Genomic DNA, 26,522 nt, shown 5'->3' on the forward strand with positions numbered 1-26,522 from the left:
TTATACAAAGTATTTAATTCTTTTTTATTATTACTTCATCAAATCAATAGTACACTAACGGTGTATAAAAATTACAAAAAAAATGCAAAAATTTATATTTTTGGAAAAAAAAGTATGAAAATAGATTGGATATCAGTTGAGTATTAGTTGTTTTTTATTTTCTTTTTGGTAGCTCATTCCTTTGCAGAGGTGGCCAAAAAGAGTGTTGTAATACCCTAATGAAGAACAATCTACAAACATAAATAGTACAAAACGAAAAAAATTAATATCCTTAGACAAACAAAATGTAGCAAAACTAGAAATCGGAGAAAAAAAAAACAAACAATATTTCATATTTTTGCTTAAGAAAAAATATAATTGTTTCGTCAAAAATAGAAAGCATTAAGCATTGGGGATTTTGGTTTTGTTTTCATGCATTGGAATTCTTTTTGTTCACAATCTATGAAAAGATTGCCGTTAACAAGGTATTTCATCAGATTTTTAAGAAACTACTTATACGGAGAATTTGTAACGTACTTAAAACTAAAGATAACACTCTCTTATTTTTTCTTGCGTCCTTTCTTTGCTGGAGGCGGAGCACCGACCGATTCGGCTTCGTTAGAGCCATTGGTCTCTACGCTGGCCTGCTCATCTTTGGATGTACTGCCATTGGTTTTCTTCGCCTCGGGGGGTTCGTTATTTGCTTCCTCACTGGTTGCTGGAACACTTTCCTTAGTTTCAGCTTTGGCGGTTTTTTTACCTGCTGCTTTTTCCTTGACACTTCCTTCTGATGCTGGTTGATTTTCATCTTCTACCAAAAATATGCTATGTTGACCTCCACTTGATGCTCGTATTATACGCTTGCCTTCAGTTTGTTTACTGATAATAAGCACAGGCTCAAGGGAATCTTCATCGGATCCTGTGGCCAATTGGTGATTTGATCCCATTCCCCAAGAGTATAATTTGCCATCGTCAGTTAGGGCAAAAGATTGTGCCTCACCACACGATACACTAACAACTTTCTTGCCTTTCAGCGCTGCAATGGGCTTCAATTCGGTCACATCGTCGGACACTGTGCCCAAGCCAAGACGTCCATAGTCCTTACGGCCTATAACAAATACAGAGCCATCATTTTTCAGTACAAGTGTGTGATGTTGACCTCCTGCGATTTGCTTAACATCTGCGATTTTTGTATTAATGGGGTTAATTATGGTGGGCAAGTCTTTAGCATTGGCCAGAAGCTGACAATAGTTATTTAAACCAAAAGCCCATATATTTCCAGATTGATGTTCTCGCATAAACGTGCAATAATTTGTTGCCCAAATAGCTTCAATGGGTTTATTTTTGTTCTTTGTTATTACCAATCCGGGTTTCAAAAGTTCAGTTTTCCCTCTGCGGCCCTCACCGGAAGCCGACCTCAATGAGACGCGACCCAACTGGCCCTGTTCCGCACAGCCCACAGTGTAGACTTTTCCTTGGCATGTGAGAATAGCTAAGTGATCAGCTCCCGAAGCAATATCGCAACACGTCAAATCGGGCAATACGTTTATTGGCATTCTTTTATTACCCTCCAAAGTCAAGCCCATATTACCATGGGAATCTCTAAATGAGCCCCAAGCAAACACACGTCCATCCTCCAACAAACATGCCGAATGAGAATCACCCGCAGAGATTTTCAATACTTTGCCGGGCAAATCAACCAGACTAGGTTCGAATTCGGAGCCCTCTTCACTGCTATCGCGGCCAAGGGCGCCTTCATCATTGCAACCAAACGAAAACACACGTCCATCATGAGTAAGTACCAAATTATGCATACCACCAGCCTGCACATCCACCACATTGGCTACCTTTTCTACTAACGCTGGTCGTTTACGTTCAAATTTCGACTCATCATCGCCCAATCCGAGCTGGCCCATATCACCTTGTCCACATACTAATGCACGACCAACAACACGTGGTCGTTCGGGCAGGGCTAATGCAAAAGCAATCCGTAACCTTTTGCTTTTGGAACTGGTGTCAGTAGTTTCTCCTTTGTTGTTGTTATTTACATTTGATAGGTCATCTTCGGCTTTCCGTCTAGCAGCTACGCGTGGCATTTTCGAAGATCTCTATATTTCCAACGGCAAAGAAAAAAAAAACTGCAAAAAAAATATTTAACTGCTTTTAAAGTCAATCTCCTATGTAGAATTTTCCTTATACTCACATCAATTAACTATTGACGACTTTTGCTATTTTCACTGTTTATTTTTTATTTCACTCCTTTGTGTTGATGCTTTTGCCGTTTTATGTTGTACTGTTTCGGGGGGAAACTTCGATATGATTTTATTTGGTAGCAGCAATCGCAATCAACGTGCGTTTAGTTCGGTGTACTTAGTGTCAATGTTTAGTAATTCCTTGAAGATCGAATACGGCGATTTTTTGAGATACCCACAAGATTGCTTGTTGTTTGCCTGAAGCGTTTGTTTGCCCTTTGATCCTTTTTTACCTGCGACAAAAATTCTCCTCGTTATGAAGCGCGGGAATCAATTTGCAAAACGCAAGCCGGCAAAACCAAGCAGCTGCAATTGCTACAAAGCCGAATTGCATAGCGCCGCCCAAATATTCCTACCTACAAATCGTAGTTGCCACCTTGTTTGTGATGGCAGGCAGTAACACCAAATTATTAATGGGCCGATCCGACAATATAATTTCCTTTATTTACACATTGCCCAATAAACACAAACGTTTGAAAAATACTAAAATTCAATAATTTTTCAAACATTTTTTCAAAGGATTAGGGTAATATTCAAGTTGAGAAATTGTTGAGAAAATCGCGTTCTCAACAAAAAACAGACATTACCCTCAACAGTAAAATTCAACACAATAGCAATAATTTCTCAATTGTAATCCTCAAATTGAAATGCATCGCTACTCAATAATTTCTCAAACAGTTTTCAATGTGAGAAAAATAAAAAATTACCATTGTTGCGAATACTTTCAAACCACAATTTGTATGAAAGTCAATCCTAGTTCTAACTGAAAGTCAATACTAAATTTCTAGGGATTTTGTAAATTTTATTATTTTTTTCGTTAACAAATATAATAATCTTAAAAATAGCATTAATAATATATAAAAATAATAATATTATACCAATCAAAATGTAATTATCTTATTAAACGTATTAATAAATAAAACTATGAATACAACTTTAAATATCTTAAACATTTTTACATGTATAATTCCATTTCCTCCATAATGTTGGTGTCATTAATATGCTGGCAATTTGAAATAATTACTATCGAGGAACTTGCTGGCTTGTGTGTTAGAATAGATTCCAGCAAGAGGAAATCACAAAATATCAAACTGATGACGGGATGTAAATTCCCTGCCAGCATTTCAAAGTTCCATTTCAACCTCATCGTTACCACAGACTCGTAAATGTCACTTCAACCATCATGAAAAGGTACATCAAAAAGTACATGCAAGTAATTTGCCATCCCTACTGTTAAAAAACTCATTTTTTTTTGTGAAACGCCAAGCGCAACCAGCTTGTTATATTTTAATTAAATAAAAACGAAAATAAAGTTCTGAAAACATAGATTATACGCTTAAAATTGTGAAAGGTATATTGGTGAACAATTTGGTGATTTTCCAAATGGAATAAAGTGATTGTTTTTCAGATATTTTACAGACACGCTGCCTCCATGGAATAAAAACACTGGTTGATAGACGCAGCAACATGTAACTCGCTACTTGTAACTCAACATCATCATTAATGCCAAAAATTATGTTAAATGTAATGTGATAGTGGTATAAATGTTATATCTTTAAGAATTTGTAAATGTTTAATCAAATTAATAAATATCTAAACAAACGTGTTTACTCGACCACAATGATTCTTTTACAACTATCTTAAAATGCACTTTTTCTGATTGTTTGGAGGGTCCCTTATTGGCGTCGTTCTAAATTGATCTATAAAGGCACCTAATAATTGCACTCATGCGAAACATTTTTGTAGTAACTTGGCGTGGTACAACTTCTCAATAGTGACGGCGCTTTTCCGACGAGTTTTTGATGTCGTATATGATTGTTTTCGACGTAGTGGGGATTCTCAAAAGAGTCCCCAAATTCAAAAAATGTTGGCAGGGTTGATGTAATGCACATTTTCATCCAGAAGTTCTTGATATAGGAATTGTTGCACTTTGGTTTAATTGATTGCACTTTGTAAGTTTTCTGAAAACTTTTCTTTGTTGTTCCCTTCATCGGTTTTTCATCGGCCAACATCTTCCAAGAATATACCATCCAATGATTTTAGTTTTCTGCAAAACAATCGAGTTTTGTGATTTCCATTATGTTTTCATTTCACTTTTTATTTTGACTTACCAATTTGTATTTCTTCCAACTGACCACGTACTTCGTGATTTCCTCAAGAACGTTGGTGTTACAAAATTGTTATTAAAATACTGGCAATTTTCAGGAACTTGATGACCAGATAATTGGAATAAATTTCCAGCAATTTCAATTCACAAAATAACAAATTAAATAAATTTCCAGCAATTTCAATTCACAAAATAACAAATTAAACCGATGATGCGATATAAATTAAACTATATCACATCGATAGTTTAATTTATATCGCATCATCGGTTTAATTTGTTATTTTGTGAATTGCGAATTATCATCCAGTAGTTGTTGATATGGAAAATCATAAATACCGAGTTTTTTTGGTTGCACTTTGATTTATGGAAACTTTCTCTTCTCGATAAGCCACTACCATTTTTCATCGGCCAGCCTCTTAATGTGTCCAAGAATCAGCATCCAAATATTTTTGTTGTCTGCAAAGAGATTTGAGTTTAGTTACTTCCTTAAAGTTTTCATTTCGTGTTTTAGTTTTACTTACCAATTATTATAAGCAATTTCAATTGATTATTAAAAAATTTCCACATTTTTGTATTTCTTCCACGAACTTTGTTGTCCAAAGTAGTATTGAAAACCATGTGGTTTTTTCCCCTGCCAACATTTTTTGAATTTGGGGGCGCTTCTGAGAATCCCCAGTACGTTGAAAACAATCATGTACGATATCAAAAACTCGTCGGAAAAGCGCCGTCACTATTGAGAAGTTGTACCACGCCAAGTTACTACAAAAAGGTTTCGCATGAGTGCAATTATTAGGTGCCTTTATAGATCAATTTAGTACGACGCCAATAAGAGACCCTCCAAACAATCAGAAAAAGCACATTTTAAGATAGTGGTAAAAGAATCATTGTGGTCGAGTAAAACACGTTTGTTTAGATATTTAATAATTTGATTAATTATTTACAAATTCTTAAAAATATAACATTTATACCACTATCACATCACATTTAACATAATTTTTTGCATTAATGATGAGGTAGAGTTACAAGTAGCGAGTTACATGTTGCAGCGTCTATCAGCCAGTATTTTTATTCGATGGAGGCAGCGTGTCTGTAAAATATTTGAAAAACAATCACTTTATTCCATTTGGAAAATCAAAAATTGTTCACCAATATACCATTCACAATTTTAAGCGTAAAATCTATGTTTTCAGAACTTTATTTTCGTTTTTATTTAAATAAAATATAACAAGCTGGTTGCGCTTGGCGTTTCACAAAAAATAAAATGGCTTTTGTAAAAGTAGTGATGGCAAAATACATGTATGAAGTACATTTTGTACTTTATGATATGCTGCCCCCCATCACAGTAGGATGGTTGTAGTGACATTTACGAGTCTGTGGTAGCGATGAAGATGAAATGGAACTTTGAAATGCTGGCAGGGGATCGTTGCATTTCAGGGTAGTGTTTTGTCAAAGTTTTCTCCAATTATCTTCAACACATTTTCAAAGTTTTCGTCAACATTTTGCCAAATTGGTTGTAATTCGCAAACAAATTGAAGATGAATTGAAGATGAGCTTTTTCAAGTCAAGTTGAATTTATGTTGAAAATGATATTTACCCTCAAACTGAAGAGGTGTTGCATTTGAAAAACGCTCATCCTGTGTTTATTGGGTGGATACAAAGATAGTTGAGAATAACAAGATAACGGAAGCGTTCGTTTCGGTTATGAGATATTGGCTGTAAGCATTGTGCTCTTATAAAGAGAAAACAAATGTCAAGGTGTAGAGGGCTATGAAAAAAATTGTTTTATATGTCAATTTTTTCCAAAGCAGCTATGCCAAGGAATAAATTAAAACAGCAATATTCACATAAAACCATAATAAATATTAGCTTTATTTTAATTTCGTTTTGGTATTGCTTTTGTGGTTTTTAATTCAGAAATTTATGAAAAGCACAAATGTTATGATATTTTCCGACGCAAACGGCAGTACATTTGAGAGACACGTCGAAGCAAACTTCATGATATTGTTACGTTTTTATATTTAGGCGTTTTTAATTACCCGACAATTAAAACACAGTTCTTTTAAATAACGACAATCTACAATTTATTTACTATGACTTCACACTTTACAATTCGTTCACACTGGAGTTATTCGTTTGACGCTTTAATTAAGACTGACTCGTTAGCAGCATGCGAGCGCTTTTATATATGACGGTGTGGCAATTCGAGAACATTCTGGTAGCACTACAATATTCTGGCAACGCCAGAACATTCTTAGACAATGATAGAAGGATCTACGACCATTAAGTCATTCATCTGGTGGCTGCCAAACACATACACACTCACATAGATATGCGCTCGCATTACTACAAGAACAAAAACAATGACAATATACAATGAGATGAAATGAGAATGCAAAATAACAAAACAAAGGGGTTGTTATCAAAGAGAGTGAGAACTTACATGAAAATAAGCAAACAAAAGAACATAAAAGAAATTCAGGAAAGTGCTAGAAAATGAATAGATGATTCCAACAAGTTATAACGAAATTTTATCGTTACAATTTGAAATTTAAATTAACGGAAACTAATTTAAATAAACTTAAACTATAATTATCAAATTCGTAACACTGCCTCCCGCTTAAGCCTGTTCGTCCCGAACAGGCACAGAACCTGTTCCGTAAGGAGCCAATCGTTCCAGATGTACAACTTTCATCTTTGATCTAGGGCTGTCGTCCTTCTGAATCCGGTATACAACATCATTGATCTTCTTGATGACTTTGTATGGGCCTTCCCACTGTGTTTGCAGTTTGGGACACAGTCCTTTCTTTCGTTGCGGGTTAAATAGCAGAACCAATTCTTCTTCTTGGAAGCCCTCAGTATTTACAGCACGATCGTATCTCGCCTTCATTCTGTTGCTGACCATTTTTATTTTGTTGCGCACTGATTCGTGAACTTCTCCGAAAGTGTTTGGGATGTCGTTTCTGTTTTCTTCCATGGCGAGCTCATAAGGTTTAGCGCCGAATATCAGATCTCCAGGCAACTTTAACTCAGTTCCGAATAGAACATTGGCCGGTGTTCGAGAGGTGGAATCATGAATGGCAGATCTATAGGACAGCAAAAACTTTGGTATATGCTCGTCCCAGTCCCTCTGGCCGTTGTCCACCACTTTTCGAAGATGTTCCTCCAGGGTGCGATTAAACCTTTCTACCATGCCATCGGATTGTGGATGTAATGGCGTAGTCCTCGTTTTCTTGATACCAAGGGATTCACACATCTCTTTGAATATGGCCGATTCAAAATTTCTTCCCTGGTCTGAGTGAATCTCGGACGGCACACCGTAGCGACATATCCAGTTTTTGTTGACCACATCCACAATCGTTTTTGCCTCTTGGTTTGGAATTGCATACACCTCCGGCCATTTGCTGAAGTAATCCATGACCACAAGGACATAACGGTTTCCAGAATCACTTACTGGGAAAGGGCCTGCCACGTCCATTGCTATTCTTTCAAACGGGGCTCCTGGTCTATATTCTTGCATAGGACCTCGACTTTTCCTTGTTGGACCTTTCGCCTTCATGCACTTCTCGCAATTGGCTACCCATTCAGCAATTGATTTCTGGCATCCAACCCAGTAGAATCGTTGCTTCACTTTATCGGCGGTTTTGGTTATTCCCAGATGACCTCCACTGGGACCATTATGGAACTCCGCCAAAACGTCTCTTATTTTGGAATCCGGTACGATGATCAAATTTCGGCTGCTCTTGCCATCTTCGCTTTCCCATTTACGTTGCAGGGATCCATTGACTAGAACTAAACTATCCCATTGAGCCCAGTATGCTTTCATAAGTGGACTTTCGGCTGCGATGTCTTTCTTGCTGGGCTTCTTATTTTCTTGTTTTGCCGAAATAATTTTTCTCAGAATGGGATCTTTACGTTGCTCTGTTGACCAGTCTGTGCCAGATTCGATGTGTAACTGCCTGACATTTACAACTGTCTCCTTTGGTTCAGCCTTCGAGTAGCGTCTGTTTTCTACATTGCAATGCCGTCGTGTCAAGGCTTGATGAATAACTTGTTTGCCACCTTTTCTATTATCCGCAAAATTTGAATTTAAGTCGCTTGGCTTTGTGGTCGCCTTCTTCTGACTATTGTTTAATGGAGATGGCGAGATTGACCCCGACGTTTTACGCCACGCTTTACATTCCCGGGAAAGATGTCCAGCCTTATCACAGTTATAGCATTTCATTCTAGATTTATTTGCCTGCTGCTTCATTTCTTGCATTATCTGCTTTAGAGCCTCTTTTACCAATTCAATGACCGATTTCGATTCTTCACACTCGGTCTCTACTCTGCGTACTTTGTGAATTTGAGGCCGTGCTAGCAATCTCGCAGTCTCTTGTACAAGTGCAAATGTTACTGTTTCTGTGAATGTAGCTTTTTGTGCGGCATATGTTGCACATTTTATCTCAGGGTCTCGAATGCCATTCACAAAAGTCTCAATCTTGATACGATCTATAAGAGGATGATTCTCTCCAGGGTATGCCAAAAGCACTAGCCGCTCAACTTCTGTTGCGAAATCTTGTAGGGTTTCATTCGATTTCTGGATTCTTCCTCTCAATTCCATTCTGAAGATGTCCTGCTTGTGCTCTCCACCATACTTGCGTTGAAGTGCCGCTATTACTTCATTGTAGTTATTTCTAGAAGCAGCGGGAATGCTTTGTATCACATCAGCAGCATTGCCCTTTAATGCCAATAGAAGTTCAATTGCTTTATCATCGTCATTCCACAAATTTCTACAAGCAACCATTTCGAATTGGAATTTGAAGACATCAAATGACGTTGAGCCATCGAAAACAGGAGTTTTGATTTTTGAGCCCTCGATGACGCGCACTGGACCACCTTTAATTTCCAACTCTGACATTTTTTTCTCGATGTGCAGAAACTTCTCATCATGAACCATAATTTTCTCATCCACAGAAAGAACTTTCTTATCCAATTCCACAATTTGATTTTCTATATGGTCCACACGTTTTTCCATGCCTTCTGAAATTTGTTGTAGTTTTTCATTGAGAATTCTAGAATTTTCGTTGAATTTTTCTTCCAATTTTCTTGAACTTGCTTCCATTTGTAGGGCATTTTCTTTCAGCAATTGTCTAGAATTTTCTTCCATTTTTCTAGAATTCTCATCCATGATTTTTCTAGAGTTTTCTTCCATCATTTTGCTCAAAACATTGAGCATTGATGTGTAATCCACAACACTCGAAGCCACAGATGGAGTTTCTACACTGCTTGTATTGACGAGTATTGATTCATCAATGTCTTCCTTATAATCAAACTCATGCGTCGCAATGTCCATATTACGCCGTTCAAACTCTTCCAGTAGACGCTTTTGAAGCTGGGCCTTATTGCCTGTTGTCGGCAGCTCCAGTTTGCTCAATTCCTTTTTTAAGTCTTCCACACGAAGCTCATTAAACTTCATTGTAGATTTTTTTTTTCCGTTATTTCACTTCCGACACCAATTGTTACGTTTTTATATTTAGGCGTTTTTAATTACCCGACAATTAAAACACAGTTCTTTTAAATAACGACAATCTACAATTTATTTACTATGACTTCACACTTTACAATTCGTTCACACTGGAGTTATTCGTTTGACGCTTTAATTAAGACTGACTCGTTAGCAGCATGCGAGCGCTTTTATATATGACGGTGTGGCAATTCGAGAACATTCTGGTAGCACTACAATATTCTGGCAACGCCAGAACATTCTTAGACAATGATAGAAGGATCTACGCAGTGTTGCCAACTCCCCAAGGCCAAAAAGCACCAAAAATATTTTATAAATTCTAACATACCACCTTCCACCACAAAATCGAAAATTAAATGCTCTACTAAAAAAAAAAAAAAAAAAAAGTTCCGAAGATGAATTATGAATTGAATTTTAAGAAGTTAAGGTGGGTATTAAGATCGAGTTTAGCTGCTAAAATAGTCATTTTTCAACAATTACTTTTCTTTAATAATTCATTTTAAGGAATACAAACTTTGTGGCTATTCCCCATTATAATAAAATTTGCAGCAAATATGCATAATTTTATACCGTTTTTACTGATATAGTTTTCACTTTAGCGGCAAAACTCGAACTTAGTACTCACCATTATGAACCGCTATTCATTTTGATCAGTCATGTTTTTCAACTTTCAAAATATTAATATATGGAAGAAGTCTATTGCTTATTCCAATTCTGCGTGCTTTTGTGAATTTAATACAACGTTTTTAATGACATCTTTACCAAATTAAAAAATTCGGCACTCATCGTTCGACTTTCCTACAGAATACCCTAAATAACAATATTAATTAAAAAATAATCAATACCAACTTCATAACAATCAAATTCTATATTTGGCAATAAATTTGAGTTTCTTCGGCTCTTGAAAGTCTAATCAAAATTTTTGTATCAATTAAACTTAATACTGTTCAAAATAAAAAAGCACCAAAAGCACTAAATGAAAATGCCAGAAAGCACCAAGTTGGTGCTTTTTTTGAAAAGGCACCAAAAAGGCAATTTGGTGCTTTTTAGAAATCAAAAAGCACTAAATTTGGTGCTAAAAGCACCAAATTGGCAACACTGGATCTACGACCATTAAGTCATTCATCTGGTGGCTGCCAAACACATACACACTCACATAGATATGCGCTCGCATTACTACAAGAACAAAAACAATGACAATATACAATGAGATGAAATGAGAATGCAAAATAACAAAACAAAGGGGTTGTTATCAAAGAGAGTGAGAACTTACATGAAAATAAGCAAACAAAAGAACATAAAAGAAATTCAGGAAAGTGCTAGAAAATGAATAGATGATTCCAACAAGTTATAACGAAATTTTATCGTTACAATTTGAAATTTAAATTAACGGAAACTAATTTAAATAAACTTAAACTATAATTATCAAATTCGTAACAATATTTTGTTGACAGAGTCCTCTGGTGCTTCAGTTGTGTAATGACAATACTGCGCCTTCTTCTAAATTGTCTATGTTGGGTATGTTCACAAACCTTTCTAGAAAAAGCTGCTGTTCGAAGCTGAATTTTTAACTATCATGGGTAAAAATTTGATATAAGTCGAGGTGAGTATAAATTTAACATTTATCATACAAATATTTTATAATGCTATGTTCCCACCGACTCGTTTTCCTCATTGGTTTTTCCAAAACAGTTAAAGGCCGGTACTATGTTCATTCTTGCGAAAAATTTTTATGGAAACCATTATTTCGCACATAGAAAGCGGCGTTTTTTTAGGTAGCTTGGAGCGCTATTTTACAGGGAGCGATATTGGATTAAGTTGGTGGTTGTTGCTTGTTTTTACAAAATAACATTTTATTTTTCCTTGGACAATTGATCTGCTATTCCTTTGATCCTTTGTATAGTTTCGGAACAAAAATATGGTCTGTGTTTGATTTATAAACCCGCACAAATAGTTTTTAATAAATAAATTATTTCTTAATTCACATTGCAAATGGCGCCGTGCTATAAACGTCAGTTTTTCAACACGAAAAAACAAAGTATCACAAATGGAAAAAATTTCGCAAATTTTTCGCATTTTTTGGTTTTGTATGGAGTTTCAACGCGAAAACCGAACAGAGTACCGGCCTTAAGGTGAGTATTAAGTTCGAGTTTAGCCGCTAATTTTCACTAAAGTGAAAACTAAATCAGTAAAAAAGTCATAAAATTATACATATTTGTTGCAGATTTCATTATAACTTGATGGGGAATATCCCAAAGTAAATTTGCACAAAGTTTATATTCATTAAAATGGATTACTAAAGAAAAGTAATCGTGAAAAAATGAGTATTTTAGCGGCTAAACTCGAACTTAATACCCACCTTTACCATGGAAACTAGAAATTCACATTTCCTCGAACTTCACATATATGCAACCTATGTCCAAATAATTAGCGCGAGCGCAAAGGGAAAAAATGTTTTATGTTATGTTCACATGTCCATGTTCTTAAAAGCCTTTGTTTATTCTTTTTTTTTCTATGAAACTTATTTCAATATTTTGACATATATTTTGAATAGGGTATGTTATTCGGGGTATATTCCAAATTAGGTGGGTTCACATTCTAAAATTGACGTGTTTTGGAGGAAAACTTGTGTTTTGAACTTGTTTTTTAGTATGGTGAAAACGACTCGTTTTGAAGTGCTTATAAAGGGAAAACATCTCAAACCACAAAACATGCTTGGTGAGAACACCATATAACACATGAATTTGAAGTTCTTAAATGAAAACCTGGTGAATTTGTTTATAAGTTTATTGGAAACTGCACAAAAAAATATGAAATTATTATTATGAAAATATGAACATAATTTAAATACATTTCTCGCATTAAAAAATATGAACTATTTCAAGTTTAGTATAATAGTGGAATTTGGAAAAGTAGTCCCGAAAATAACCTGGTTTTCAACTCGAAAACCGAACATAGTACCTACCCACCTTTAAGGTGGGTACTAAGTTCGAGTTTAGCCGCTAAAGGTAAGTACTATGTTCGCTTTTCGCGTTGAAATTTTCGTGGTTACTTTATTAAAACAGTTCAATATAAAGCAGACAAATCAACACAATTGATGCGTGGTTTCTTGTTCCTCTAGATTTCGGCAAGACTTTACAGGAATAAGTTTGTTTTCATTTATAATTTTGATTATTTAAGGAAAAGTAATCGCGAAAATAAAGTGGTTTTCAACTCGAAAACCGAACATAGTACCTACCTTAAAGTGAAAACTAAATCAGTAAAAAATGCATTAAATTATACTCATTTGTTGCAAATTTTAATATGACTTGATGGGGAATAGCCCAAAGCGAATGTTCACAAAGTTTGTATTCCTTAAAATGGATTATTAAAGAAAAGTAATCGTGAAAAAATTATGATTTGTTCACGATTATTAAGATCGAGTTTAGCCGCTAAAATCGTCATTTTTCACGATTACTTTTCTTTAATAACACTAGTTTACAAAAAAATGCATTTACACTTGATGAAAATGAACTATTCTTATGTATTTTGAGCTGCTGAATTCGAAAAAAAAATTTAAAAAAAAAATTATGGAACAGTTTTTGAAATATCCCGTTATTTTTAAATTTTCGCACTTTTTTCACTAAACACAATATATCTCGAGTTAGAAATGTCCGATTAAAACGTTGTTGGTACTTAAATGAAAGGTAATAAGATGACCATGACTGAACAAGAAGGTTAAATCATGAGCCCATATGATTACAATTTTTTTATTTCGACCAAATTTTAAGATGTCAAAATCATATGTTTATGGTGATTGCAGCTCTCCAAATGACACTGCATAGCAAATGCATCTCAAACAAACTCGCGCATTCATAGCTGGAGAATTGTTCAAAGATGACTTGAGTATCTTGATAACATATTCCAGACCAGTTTATGATGCAGTTTTTAAACTGCATCATAAACTGTTTTTGTTAATAGATGGCGAAGATCCATTTGACTGACTTCCATTCTTAACTTTGGTCTCATATCGGCGTTCCTCGGATGAATTATCCACTTTACAATAACTCATAGGTGACGCAATTAAATTTGAACCTTTATTTTTCTCTGGATTTGAATTATTTTTTCAGGACAATTGAAAGAATAAATAATTGCCACTTTTACCAATGACATACGATTCTTTTTTCAGCTGATTTTGACTTCTTAAAATTGTAAACAACATATTGAAATTTGTTGTTTTTGTTATCGTGATTCAACCTCCTTATTCAGCCATGAAGATGACGAATAATCGTGGATCTGTGATAAGTTAAGTAGTTCAAAACAAATCAATGCGAAAAGTCAAAAATTAAAAAAAAACGTATTTTACAATGGACCTTTTCCGCCAGAAAAGTATAAACCATTAAAAAAATGACAAAGTTATAAGCAATTGAATGATGTGAAATCATTCAAATATGAGCCACTCACCCACACAAAAATGCATTTCTCTGTGGTCGAGAGAAATTTTTGTGTGGGTGATTGGCTCATATTTGCCATCGGATTTGTTCACTCAATTGCTTATAACTTCGTCATTTTTGAACCACTTAACTTATCACAGATCCAATTACACACGATTATTCGTCATCTTATTACCATCAACGTTATAATCGGACATTTCTAACTCGAGATATATTGTGTTTAGTGAAAAAAGAGCGAACATTTAAAAATAACGGGATATCTCAAAAACTGTTCCATAAAAAAATTTTAAAAAATTTTTTCGATTTTTATCAAGTGTATATTTTGAGTGTAAACTAGTGTAATCCATTTTAAGGAATACAAACTTTGTGAAAATTTGCTTTGGGGTATTCCCTATCAAGTTATAATGAAATCTGCAACAAATATGTATAATTTTATGCCTTTTTTACTGATTTAGTTTTCACTTTAGTGAAAAAAGACTTAATACTCACCTTTAAGCCTAGTACTAAGATAACGTTTTCGCACGAAAAACTGTTATACTCCATATATAAAACGTCAGCGCGGAATAAATGCGAAATCTTTGTTTTGAGCATTTTCAAACACATATTTATACAACCCTGGATTTTTCGCACGAAAAAATAGGCAGGTATATTATTTCGCATAAATAAGTTAACATCCCTGGGCTTGACACCCTATTTATGGAGATAAATGAAGATATTCGTTTTTCGCAAAAACGAACTTAGTACTAGGCATTAGCGGCTAAACTTGAGCTTAATACCCACCTTTATAGAGGAACTATTTAGTTAAGCTTTACAACATCCAGAAATGTCACAAACAGAGAGGGGATAACCTGATGGCTGAAAAACTTCTTGGTGTTGGCTTGAAACTGGGATTGAACCCATGAACTTCTGTATGCAAGACAAGCGTGCTAACCGTTGTATCAACTTGACTTGATCAAAATATAATCGTCTTCATAAATATATTTGTAATTTTAATTTAGTGTTTTGGTGAAAAAAAACGAACATAGTACTCACCTTTATTGTAAGAAAAGATACTTACACATCGGGAGTTTTAATTCAATGTCAGCTCCCAGGATGGTCAATAATTCAAATCTGGGAATCGGTTTATATGGGGCCAAATTAATTTGGACCAATATGGACCAATTGTTGAATGGTTTCCGGATTGGATTAAATTTGCTCCCCCATGACATGCTCTTAGAATGCATGCCAGCCTATCGAAGAAGCGAATTACTGTTACAAGAGGTCTAATGATGTCATATAGTATGCATTGGATATATCTCATCAGTCGATCAATCCCAGGCTGTCGCCTGGCTTGCGTGAGTAGGGCTTTATTAACACCATTTACAAACGCAGCTTACCCAAATTTGTCTCGAACTACACCAATAGAGTCATATGTTATGCCCCTCTATTAACCGATCTTATTTAAAGAGAACACATACACCCAAAGAAATTTGTTAGTAGGGACAGCAGAAAAGTCTGCTGAAAAAGGGACAGCAGTCACTGTTTGCTGAAATAGCAAACATTTCCTGCTATTTTTTAAGCTCGATTACACTAAAACATGTTTTATTTTGGATAAAACAAATAAACATGTCAACTTAGGAGCTATCCTAACATAATTAAAACAATATTTTATGAATATCTATAGTATTTGACCAAAAATCTGAATATTTTTCGAATTGAGACATAACAGCAAACAAAATGTTTGCTGATCGTATTTAGGAGCTTGTAAGTATATTACAGTGAAAAAATATACCAAAAACTACTTTTGGTTCTTAAATAGGTTTTGGGAAAAATGTATAACCTAAAAATTTTATACATTGTTGTTCATTAGGCCCTGAAGTACAAAAATATAACAGCAGACATCGACTGCTGTTTTTAGCAGACTTTTTTCTATGAGTGCACTTATTTTTCCCACCAATTAAATGTACTCAATAAACATCTATCTAATTCAGTTTTCAGTTTCAGAATAATGTACATTACAGAATTTATATAAATAGCATACTTTTTTTTTCAAAATTTTTAACTTAAAATAAATGACCAATGATTGCGGTTAAACCATCACAATGAAGAACAGAATAATTTGTATACATACAATCTGTATGAATTGTGTCAGTTCACCATTGTGTTTAGCATTTTAATAATTCGATTTTCCAATGACTACGTCCCAAGATCAAGTTCCAATAACATCAAAAAACAGTCAAAGTATATGTCGGACCTACAGGCCTCTACAGCGTAGTCCCAGCGAAGAGATGGCTCAAAACGTAGTCAAAATATTTCTATTGTATTTATTTTTAATGGTTCTAATTGCTGGCATTTTAATTGTGATATTTTATTTTAGTTTGAAATATTTTAAATGATACCAAAAAATATATGCAATAAAATCGATTATACCCACTAAATTAAAGATTTGTTTACTTGAAGATAACATTTTTATTGCGATTGTTCCATTTCTCGTGATCGTGATCCTTTCGTTTCATAACAGTTTTTGTAAAAGATTTAATGATAACAAAAATATTCGCGCGGTTGTTAAAGTTCCGAGAAATCGATTTGAATTGCAAAAATGTATTCACATTGTATATATATTTCAGTACAATTTTTAGAAAAATAATTTACATATAATATTTTAGAACTCAATTCTAAATGGCCAATATTTGTGATTTTGGCCTTTAATTAAATTGAATGGAACTAAACGTTCACCGGTGTGGAAAGAATCCATGGTTGCAATGTCCTCTTCAGTGAGGTTAAAATCAAAAATATTGAAATTTTCCTCAATACGTTGGGGATTAGATGATTTAGGTATGGGAATGGTACCAATATCAACCTGAAAGGACAAGAATGTTTTAATAAAAACAAGAGATTTAATAATATTTAAAACTATAATCAACATTAAAATATGCAAATCTTATCGAATTCGCCATGATAAAAAGAAAATGTTGTAAGCATACACTGCACCTCGGTATAATCTTGAGTAAAGGGTTTCCTTTTTTAGCAGACTTTTTCTGCTGCATCTTCTAACAAATCTCATGATCAGTTGATTTATATTAAGAGGTTGTGTAGTCTTAAATTGTATATTCATTTTGATACCTACCAAATAACGTAGAATAATCTGCGCTGGTGTTTTGTTATATTTATTGGCCAGTGATTTCGTTTTTTCTGAGTAATAAAAATCTGGTTTATTCTCTGAAGGTTTGGGGCGACCAAGTGGTGAATATGCTGTAAGTGTAACACCGCGGTCTTTGCAATATTTCGTCAATTTGCGTTGATTCAAGGCGGGAGAACATTCAACTTGATTAGTTACTGGTTTTATTTCGCAATTATCTAAGACACGCTGCAATTGCTCGCTATTAAAGTTCGAAACGCCAATACTGCGTACTAAACCTAATTTAACCAGATTTTCCATGGCTTTATAAGTGTCTAAGTAGTCGACATCACTGAAAACAAGATAGAAATCTTATGAAGAAATAGAAACAAAAATTTGCGTTATAAAACTAACGTCAATTGCAATAATCCTTCGTCGTTTTTCGGCAATAATGTCTCCTCATTAACATATTTATATCCAACAGGCAAATGCATCAAATATAAATCTATATAATCCAATCCCAAAAGCTGCAATTGTTTACGACAAGCTGTTTCCACCCGTTCGGGTTCATGATGAATACACCACAACTTAGGACAGAAGCGTTTATTTTTTACATTATATTATTCATTTTGCTATATAACGAAACTGCAATTGATTACCTTGGTTACCAAAAAGATGTCTTCTCTTTTAACAACACCCTCAGCGATTTTATCCTTTATAGCCTTTCCAATTTCTGCTTCATTTTGGTAAAAATAAGCAGTATCTATATGACGATAACCAATGTCAATGGCATGTTTCACAGCGATCTCTCCTTCATTGTTTTTGGACTAGAAATAACAAATAATGTAAATCTTAGCAATATCAAAAATATTTAATCATAGATAGTCTGCTAAAAATAGCAGTCGGTGTTTGCTGCCATATTTTTAGCCCTCCTTGAATAACAATTCGTAAAATTTTTGTGTTTTTACCTAAAGTATAAAAAAAACAAGTAGGGAAAGTCTAAAGTCGGGCCGGGCCGACTATATTTTACCCTGTACCACTTTGTAAATCCACATTTTCGATACTATATCAAATCCGACAAATGTGTTGGGTGCTATATATAAAGGTGTTTGTCCCAAATACATACATTTAAATCTGACTCCATCTGAACAAAATTTGTAATCTATAGACTTAAAATTTAAGGGATGGTACACTATGTTAGTAAACAAATATGGGAAACATTTTAATCTGAACCAATTTTGAGGCAACTTCGCAAAAGTGTATTTATAATTTATCGGTCGATAGATATGTATTAGAAATAAAGGAAAATTTGAGTTACTTTTATAAGTTTTCGACTTAGCAGTGGCGATTTTATAAGGAAAATGTGGGTATTTTGGTCATTTTTGCCCAAATCGGAAAAGTATATATATGGAAGCTATATAGAAATCTGAACCGATTTCAAATTTGCATACTTAGTATTTTAATTCTACTCCCTGTGCAAAATTTCACGTAAATCGGCTACAACTATGGAATCTGTGGTCATATGACGGAAAATCGGGCGACAGTTATATATGGGAGCTATATCTAAATCTGAACCGATTTCAATAAAATGTAGCACACTTGACTACACTACTAATTGTACTCCTAGTGTAAAATTTCAACCAAATTGGGATAAAACTCTGGATTCTGGGGCCATATAAGTCTATATCGGGCGAAAGATATATATAGGAGCTATATCTAAATCTGAACAGATTTCAATCAAATTTGGCACACCTAACTATAGTACTTATATGTTCTCCTGGTGCAAAATTTCAAGCAAATTAAAAGTCCATATCGTATAGTCACACTTGACTATACGACCAAGTGTTATGTTTGTGCAAAATTTCAAGCAAATCGGGGTAAAACTCTGGCTTCTGGGTCCATATAAGTACACATCGGGCGAAAGATATATGCTATATCTAAATCTGAACCGATTTCTTCCAAAATCAATAGAGTTCTATTCTGACCCAAAACAGGAACTTGTGCAAAATTTGAAGGCGATTGCACTTAAACTGCGACCTAGTATTTGATCACAAAAATGTGTTCACAGACAGACGGACGGACGGACATGGCTAGATCGAATCAGAGACCCACCCTGAGCATTATTGCCAAAGACACTATGTGCCTATCTCGTCTCCTTCTGGGTGTTGCAAACATATGCACTAACTTGTAATACCCTGTTCCACAGTGTGACGCAGGGTATAATAAAATATTTTTTATTTATATTTCTACCCTCTAATATATATAAAACTCATGATTTTGAGCTAATTTACCAGTGAGAGTTTTTCTTTTCTGCTATCAGAATTTTTTGGCTATTGTAAAGATCTCAAAAAAAATGTTAGTAATTTAGGGCGTACTAGAGAAATTTCTCTAACGCTCACGAACATTTACGAAACGAATAGCTGTACTCACGCATGCTCACCCACGAACACAATTTTGCGCGACGCCCAAAAATTCTCCTGACAACAACAAGTGATACGTGAAAATTCTCCTGATTCACAAATAGCGACAATTCTCCTCATTCATAGATCGTGAACCTAAAAAATTAGGGTCAGCGTGAATTTGATAGAGAAGGTGAATTTAATATGCTTTTGAAGATACTGTTTTTTACTCACGCACGACATACACTGTTTCAGTCCCATGCATGTGTAATGCTTTGAATTTTACTCACAATTCACGTGATTCTGGCCATGTGGGAGCAAGTTAATAAATATTATTTCGTGTGTATTCGATTTGTGGACACAGAGTCGTTTATCTGAAACGTCGATCAAGTGTATTCTGATATAGAAAAACTCGTCGTTTAATTTTTTTTTTTTGTTTTTGAAAATTCTATACTAATGCCCTCCAAATACTTTTTAAATGGGACTATTTGATGAGTTAAATAGACACAAAACATAGATTTTCATGCGACGCCTTTACTTGAATAACATAATATGATACAATTTTCACTAGGAATATTACAACTAGTTTTCACTAAAAGGCCAATATGGATGAAACTTTGCCATTTCATTTCGCCACAAACGAGTATTTGTGTTGAGACTATTAATTGCGGAGATTTCATCGGGGCTTAATTGAAAATCGAATATATTCATATTTTCGTATAAACGCTCCGGATTGGAAGATTTTGGTATAGGCACAGTTCCTAAGTCAATCTATGGAAGATAATACAATTTAAAATTTGCCACATATTTATTCTCGTTAATGGATGACTTACCAAATACCTTAAAACAATTTGGGCTTTGGTCTTTTGGTATTTGTCGGAAATTTCTTGAAGCTTTTCTGAAGTATAGAATGCTGGCAAAGGTTTCGAGGGTTTGGGTCTTGCCAAAGGTGAATACGCAGTCACAATTATATTATGATTAGCACAAAATGTCCTTAGCATCTTCTGATTCAGGGCCGGATGGCATTCTACCTGATTGGTAACGGGTTTTATGGAACATATTTCTAAAATCCTTTGCATTTGCGATATATTGAAATTCGACAAACCAAGACTACGTACCCAACCAAAGGATACCAATTCCTCCATGGCCTTGTATGTTTCAACATAGTCAATATCACTTAAAACAATTGAAGGTATTAGTCAGTACGAGATTTATTAAACGGTGCTATAGACGAAGTGGCTGTTATATGCAATTGTTGTCTAATAACTAAAGTTCGTATTAAGATTTTACAAAAATGTGAAGATATACGCAAAATATATAATTACAAACCGAGCTATGTAAAGTATTCTATAGAAATATTATTTTTCTTCGTAGAAAATTTTAACTGTGTTTATGTAAATCAGATCGTTAACGCCAATAAATGGACGCAATCATTTAACTCCTTTGTAGTACACGAAGATGTATTTTTTATGCTAAAATCTGCCCATTTATGTTGGCGAAATTATAAAAATATGGAATATTTAATTAAAACAACTGAAAGCATGTTAGCAATAAGATAATTTTGGATGTGTTCAACATAAGTTTTCAAAATTTAAAGAAATTTACAAATTTTATATTGAATAAAATTGCATGTAACCTTCCATCTTTACGTCTAGAGCACGTCTAATGTCAGCGTCTTAATTTTCTTTCATATTAAACCTACATAGTTTGCAATTTATCTTCCTTGTGTGGCATAAGGGCTTGATCATCCACGTATTTATAGCCGATAGGTGAATGCATTAGATAGAGATCAATGTAATCGACTTTGAGGGCTTCCATTTGCATTTTGCATGCATATTTAACTTTATCCGTTTCATGATGAATATTCCATAGCTTTGTAACCAAAAATATATCTTTTCGTTTTACATAATTTTGGTCAATTTGTTCCCTTAAGATTCGACCAATTATAGCTTCATTGCCATACAAATACGCTGTGTCAATGTGACGATAGCCGATTTTTATCGCTTCACGTATGGCATTTTCACATTTGGTTTTCTTCAACTTTAATGGAAAAGAAACTATGTTATGAGTTTTATATGATAAGTTGATACACTGGGAGAAATTTATTTATACACAGGTAAGAAATATTTACTAAATTAGCAAACACGCTCCCGAAAATGAGAAAACTGCCAAAACAATAAATTCATGTATCTAAAAAAAGCAACAAATATAATATGATTAAGTGATTATAGTTACATATATGAAAAGATGATGGACAATAGTGGTAGAGATGCCTCAGTTTGGGAAATGAACTTCTCGTAAGTTATTGCCATTAGAAGTTAGCATTAAAGAATCCCAAAATGATGTAATCTCCTCTCGTCACATCTGTACTAAAGGCGATGGTACTTATGGTGTTTTCTTTCTGAAAAAAGAGCTTTGACTTCATTTTGTCTGTACAGAATGCGCATTTAAAATGTTAAAGGGCGATATGGTCAAAGTTTGGTCAATATAAACTTGACGTATTTCTTTCAATTTTGCATTTAAAAAACCTGAACACCCCTCATTTTGAAGGTGTGTGTGTAGAATGTTGCTCCTATTTTAATTTTGGAATTCACTCTTCAGTTGTCAAAATGCCGAGCTACTCGCATGCAAAGCTGGCAAAATCGCTAAAAGTTGCCAAATCAACCGTTACAAATGTAATTAAAGTGTTTGGGGAACGTTTGTCGACAGCCAGGAAGTCTGGATCGGAGGGAAATCGAAAACCGGAAGCCGCTGAGACGACAAAGAGAGTTGCCGGTAGTTTCAAGCGAAACCCTAACCTCTCTCTCCGAGATGCCGCAAATAAGCTGGGTGTATCGTCTACAACCGTGCATCGAGCAAAAAACGAGCCGGACTATCGACTTACAAGAAGGTAGTGACTCCAAATCGCGATGATAATCAAAATGCAACGGCCAAAGCGCGATCCCTTGACCAAATTTTGACCGTATCACCCTTTACCAGCACCTAGAAAATATCATTTTAGCGGGCAGAAAAGAATTCAAAGGAGCAAATAGGGAAATCGCAGCACTCTCGTTTGTCGGCAGTGCTGAAAATGCCCGCAATTTGCCTTTATGCGTGGCACTATTTTCACAACAGAATTCGAAGACTTTTCGCACTTTTGACCTTTTTTAGAACTATATTTTCGGGAAAAATGCAAAAAAAAAATTTTATTGGAAAAGAAAACACCATTCGTGTTTAGTTATTAAGTGCCTTAATGTGTACACCCAAAGAAATTTGTTAGTGGACACATTATGGATGCATTCCACATTACTAATTTACGCACTCAAATTAGATTTTGAACCTAAGGAGTATAACATCAAACACCGAGTGCGCTTTTAAGCAGATTCTTTTCTATGAATAAATGAAGTACAACGTCTGCCGAAAGTGAGGTAACAAATATGGAAATAACGGATAAGTTGTTGAGCACCTACGACGAACGAATGCTGTATTGCATGTCTGTCGACCCAATGGGGTGTTATATTTTATTCTGCATTTGTAGGTTCCATTTTGTTTAATTATGTGAATCTGCTTAGGATAGGATAATCATATTGATAATCATTTAAAGATTATATACTATATCAAACACTCTTTTAGAAGGCCTTTGAATAAATCTTCCACAGACCCAAAAACAAAACCTATCTAACTTTCGTCGAGTTTATTTTTAAATTTGTGAAGAATAGTAACTTTTTAAATGAACACTACAGTGAAATGAGTCATTTTAGTTCATTATGCTAATGTGATGTATTGAGGCTACGATGTTCAGATATCGACATGTTGGATTCTTCTTCTACGATAACACATGACATGTTAAGTAGTGGTCTATATGTACATTTTCAAATCTTGACAACTAATCTTTTTTTATGAGGTCATGAGTAGAAATGATGTTTATAGATAGCGGAAGACAAAAACTATAAATTCATGACGACTCTTTTATATCATCAACTTGATTCTTGCATTCACTAAGGATACGGTCACACTATATGACCCACATGATTGTTCGTCTGTGCCCTTCTTGAAACTAGTGTGAAGCTTAATGTAGACTAATTCAATCTGCAATCTCCTCAATACCATAGAATATAGTTTTCACTTTTATACGTTTATAAAATAATTAATAGATTGTTCGACCCTTTTTCTTTGGTTCCAATGTAACAGTGCACTTTTCACCCATGGAACACGAAATTAGTGCCGGCCTCTGCGTTTTTTTAAACCTGCGACTTCGCATATTATGGTCTTAAAGGACGGAACTACTGTTCACTTATTTGCTACTCACCTCATATGTACCCAAACCTAGAACTGGCATTTCATAACCATTGTTCAATTTTATAGTGGGAGCAAGTATTGGAGCCATTTTCTTGTAGTTGTTTGTTGAAAAATTCCGGTATTGAATGCAAGTGTAGTTCCTACTTTTACTGGATGTGCCCGCACAAACTTTTCCAGAATATTTTACAAATAGCGAAACGTTAATTGCAGCTGCGGAAGAACAATAAAGAACTGAATTGCTTTCAATCGAAGTGCCGCGTTAGAAATTAGCAAAGCTTTTGCATTTTGACATTTGCAAAGAGAGAGAGAGAAAGAGCGCGAGAAAAATAAATACTTACCTCTACTCTCTGTATATTTTTGTGGATTGTGTTGTTTACGTTTAATTGCATTTTTATTTAAAATAGAAAAATTGGTTTTGCTTTGTTTTTGCGTTTTGCAATTATTCGATAGTTGTGTATTTATCCAAAGAAATCTCACTTGTTGCAAATTTCCAGACCACAGGTGACGTATAGGGATGAAGAATCTTGCTATGTGCTGATGCATTTCGAGGTAAGTGAACGATTCAAGCTGACTGTTGTAAATTGTGAAATAACCGGAGGGTATAGATGGTTTCCAAACAAAAAGCTTTCTTGTTAAAAATACCCTATGGCCACTATCTTGTTCCGATTTGCGAATTAGAAAAACGCCTTCATCTCACCATATTCGAAATAATAAAGCGCTATTCTGTAGGATAAGAAATGTAGTTACTGGAATAAATCCAATACAAAATCTTGGGATGGCTAACACTATTGTGAGTAAAAGTTGGTATATAGTACAATGCTCCTAATCTGGGCTGAAGAAATAAAAATTTGCTAAATAGGTCTCCTAGTTTTTAAGTCCGGTTCCTATAAAGCATGTTTTAGTATGGCTGAATCGAAGAAAAAGGTGATCTAGAGGGTAATGGAACTCAACAAAAGCAATATATTTCTTGTCGGCCGGATCGAATGTACCAACCACCATGGATCGGGTACTAAGTTCTACTAAAGACAGCCATCCACAATTGAATTACTTGGGCTGTGGTAACAGTTGCCGATGTCAAGGTATCTTAAACCTTCTTAACATTCACCCTTATTCCTGAAGTCGCCCTCCCCGTCGCTTTTCATCTGTCGCCACTAATTGGTATTCCGTTCGTCGATATATTCTGCTATCGCTTTTTGTCGCCAATATCTCGCTTTTTGTCGCCGTTAAATTTACCAGCGACGAGTTTAGTGATTAATTTTTGAAGAAGTTTTTTAGACTTTATTAATCGAATAATTGAAAAATAAATTTAATAAATGGAAATTGGTAAGAGGTAAAGTGACTAATCTTCAAAAATTACAAAAAAATGGGAGTAAAAGGAACTAGAGATAAGCCATTAGATGAACTAGACTGACTCCAACGAATTAAAACCGGTTGGAACAAATGGTTTGTAGTTTAATGCCTTTGAACTTTAGAGAAAAATTGGAGCAAATGGTAGAAAACTGTAACTATTATTAAAAAAATCGATACTGTTCCACTCTTTGAGGAACTCATGTTCTGAGCTGACCACGATCACAAATCTATTGATATAAAAATGCGCTATTTATACCAAATTGATCTGTTTATATAGTAGTTATGGTCATCACAGAAAAGAAAACTGCACAGTTAAAGTAGACGTGTTGATTTTTCCATTTATTTTTAATAGAAACCTTTCAAAGCCAATGTATTTTATTTAGCACCAAACTTAGATAATGTAAATCATTTCCCGAGCCAAATTTATCATTTATTACTTTTAAAAGCAATTAAAATTCAGTTTTGCACATCCGCTGATTGTTTTCTTTCACGATGATCCTTGTGCCATTGATCTCAGCGTCGTCGCCATTTTTATAGTTTTGGAAGCTTTTACTGTCCTTGAATATATATCCACATTTTTTCCCGCGTCACATTAAATATTTTTCTTGATTTGCCGACACAGAATTGCGTCAGAAATAAAAAATATTTTAAACCGAAAAAAATAAAATTCATTTTTTGCACATCAGCTGATTGTTTTCTAGTGATATCGGCCTTTTTTACCGAGTATTGTAATTGGTACAAATTGTAATCGTCGTCTCGCCGTCGCCACTTCACAGGAATACCAAATGAATGACGAGACGACAAAAAGCGACGGCGAAGGCGACTTCAGGAATAAGGGTGATTGTCTTCTAAATTGTAAGGCAGAATAAATCTCTACATAAGTCTCTTTAGTTCTTGATCGGTAGATGATTCTATAAATAATTATGAACCGATATGAACCAATTTTAGCACGGTAATTTGAGGGCCAAATTTCAACCGAATCGGATGAAGTTTGTTCCGCCATGAAGCTCCAGAAATAAAATCTTTTTGGGGCTGTATATAATTATGAACCGATATGGACAAACTTTTTTATGATTGTTAGAAAGCATCCCAGAAAAAAATTTGGAAGTTCTTCTAAAGGCACA

General features: G+C 34.6%; 2 protein-coding genes and 1 long non-coding RNA gene across 6 annotated transcripts; 1 reads left to right on the forward strand and 2 right to left on the reverse strand.

The window, feature by feature from the left end:
- Nucleotides 1–2,555, reverse strand: Rcc1 (Regulator of chromosome condensation 1). 2 transcript variants are annotated; one of them, XM_075306079.1, is made up of 2 exons: nucleotides 2,183–2,555; nucleotides 1–2,087 (listed from the first exon to the last, which is right to left on the reverse strand). In XM_075306079.1, the coding sequence occupies exon 2, from the start codon at nucleotides 2,073–2,075 to the stop codon at nucleotides 540–542; it is 1,536 nt and encodes a 511-aa protein (XP_075162194.1). In that variant the 5' UTR covers nucleotides 2,076–2,087; nucleotides 2,183–2,555; the 3' UTR covers nucleotides 1–539. The 2 variants fall into 2 exon arrangements, with proteins under 2 accessions (XP_075162194.1, XP_075162193.1); XM_075306078.1 differs by having other exon boundaries at nucleotides 1–2,117; nucleotides 2,183–2,554.
- A 918-nt stretch (nucleotides 2,556–3,473) lies between these two features.
- Nucleotides 3,474–3,852, forward strand: LOC142234875 (uncharacterized). The gene is made up of 2 exons (XR_012721732.1): nucleotides 3,474–3,582; nucleotides 3,640–3,852. It is a non-coding gene; the product is annotated as an uncharacterized LOC142234875 (long non-coding RNA).
- Nucleotides 3,853–16,698: 12,846 nt separating this feature from the next.
- LOC142234878 (1,5-anhydro-D-fructose reductase) lies at nucleotides 16,699–24,654 on the reverse strand. Of its 3 annotated transcripts, none has more exons than XM_075306087.1 (6): nucleotides 24,387–24,606; nucleotides 24,059–24,258; nucleotides 18,031–18,198; nucleotides 17,786–17,958; nucleotides 17,381–17,723; nucleotides 16,699–17,113 (listed from the first exon to the last, which is right to left on the reverse strand). In XM_075306087.1, exons 1-6 carry the CDS (start codon nucleotides 24,589–24,591, stop codon nucleotides 16,916–16,918), a joined length of 1,287 nt encoding a protein of 428 aa, XP_075162202.1. In that variant the 5' UTR covers nucleotides 24,592–24,606; the 3' UTR covers nucleotides 16,699–16,915. The 3 variants fall into 3 exon arrangements, with proteins under 3 accessions (XP_075162202.1, XP_075162200.1, XP_075162201.1); XM_075306085.1 differs by having other exon boundaries at nucleotides 24,059–24,279; XM_075306086.1 differs by lacking the exons at nucleotides 16,699–17,113; nucleotides 17,381–17,723; nucleotides 17,786–17,958; nucleotides 18,031–18,198 and adding exons at nucleotides 20,285–20,541; nucleotides 20,604–20,946; nucleotides 21,473–21,810 and having other exon boundaries at nucleotides 24,059–24,279; nucleotides 24,387–24,654.
- Between the last annotated feature and the right edge of the window lie 1,868 nt (nucleotides 24,655–26,522).

Source organism: Haematobia irritans, chromosome 4 (assembly GCF_050003625.1).
Source record: "Haematobia irritans isolate KBUSLIRL chromosome 4, ASM5000362v1, whole genome shotgun sequence".
Classification (NCBI taxonomy): domain Eukaryota; kingdom Metazoa; phylum Arthropoda; class Insecta; order Diptera; family Muscidae; genus Haematobia; species Haematobia irritans.

Coding starts and splice junctions, on each gene's coding strand:
- Rcc1 (XM_075306079.1), bottom strand. CDS start 2,075: ATGCCACGCGTAGCTGCTAGACGGAAAGCCGAAGATGACCTATCAAAT.
- LOC142234878 (XM_075306085.1), bottom strand. CDS start 24,591: ATGCATCAGCACATAGCAAGATTCTTCATCCCTATACGTCACCTGTGG. Junction 24,280..24,386: donor AAAATATACAGAGAGTAGAG/GTAAGTATTTAT, acceptor AAAGCAATTCAG/TTCTTTATTGTTCTTCCGCA. Junction 17,724..17,785: donor GAAGGATTATTGCAATTGAC/GTTAGTTTTATA, acceptor TCTTGTTTTCAG/TGATGTCGACTACTTAGACA.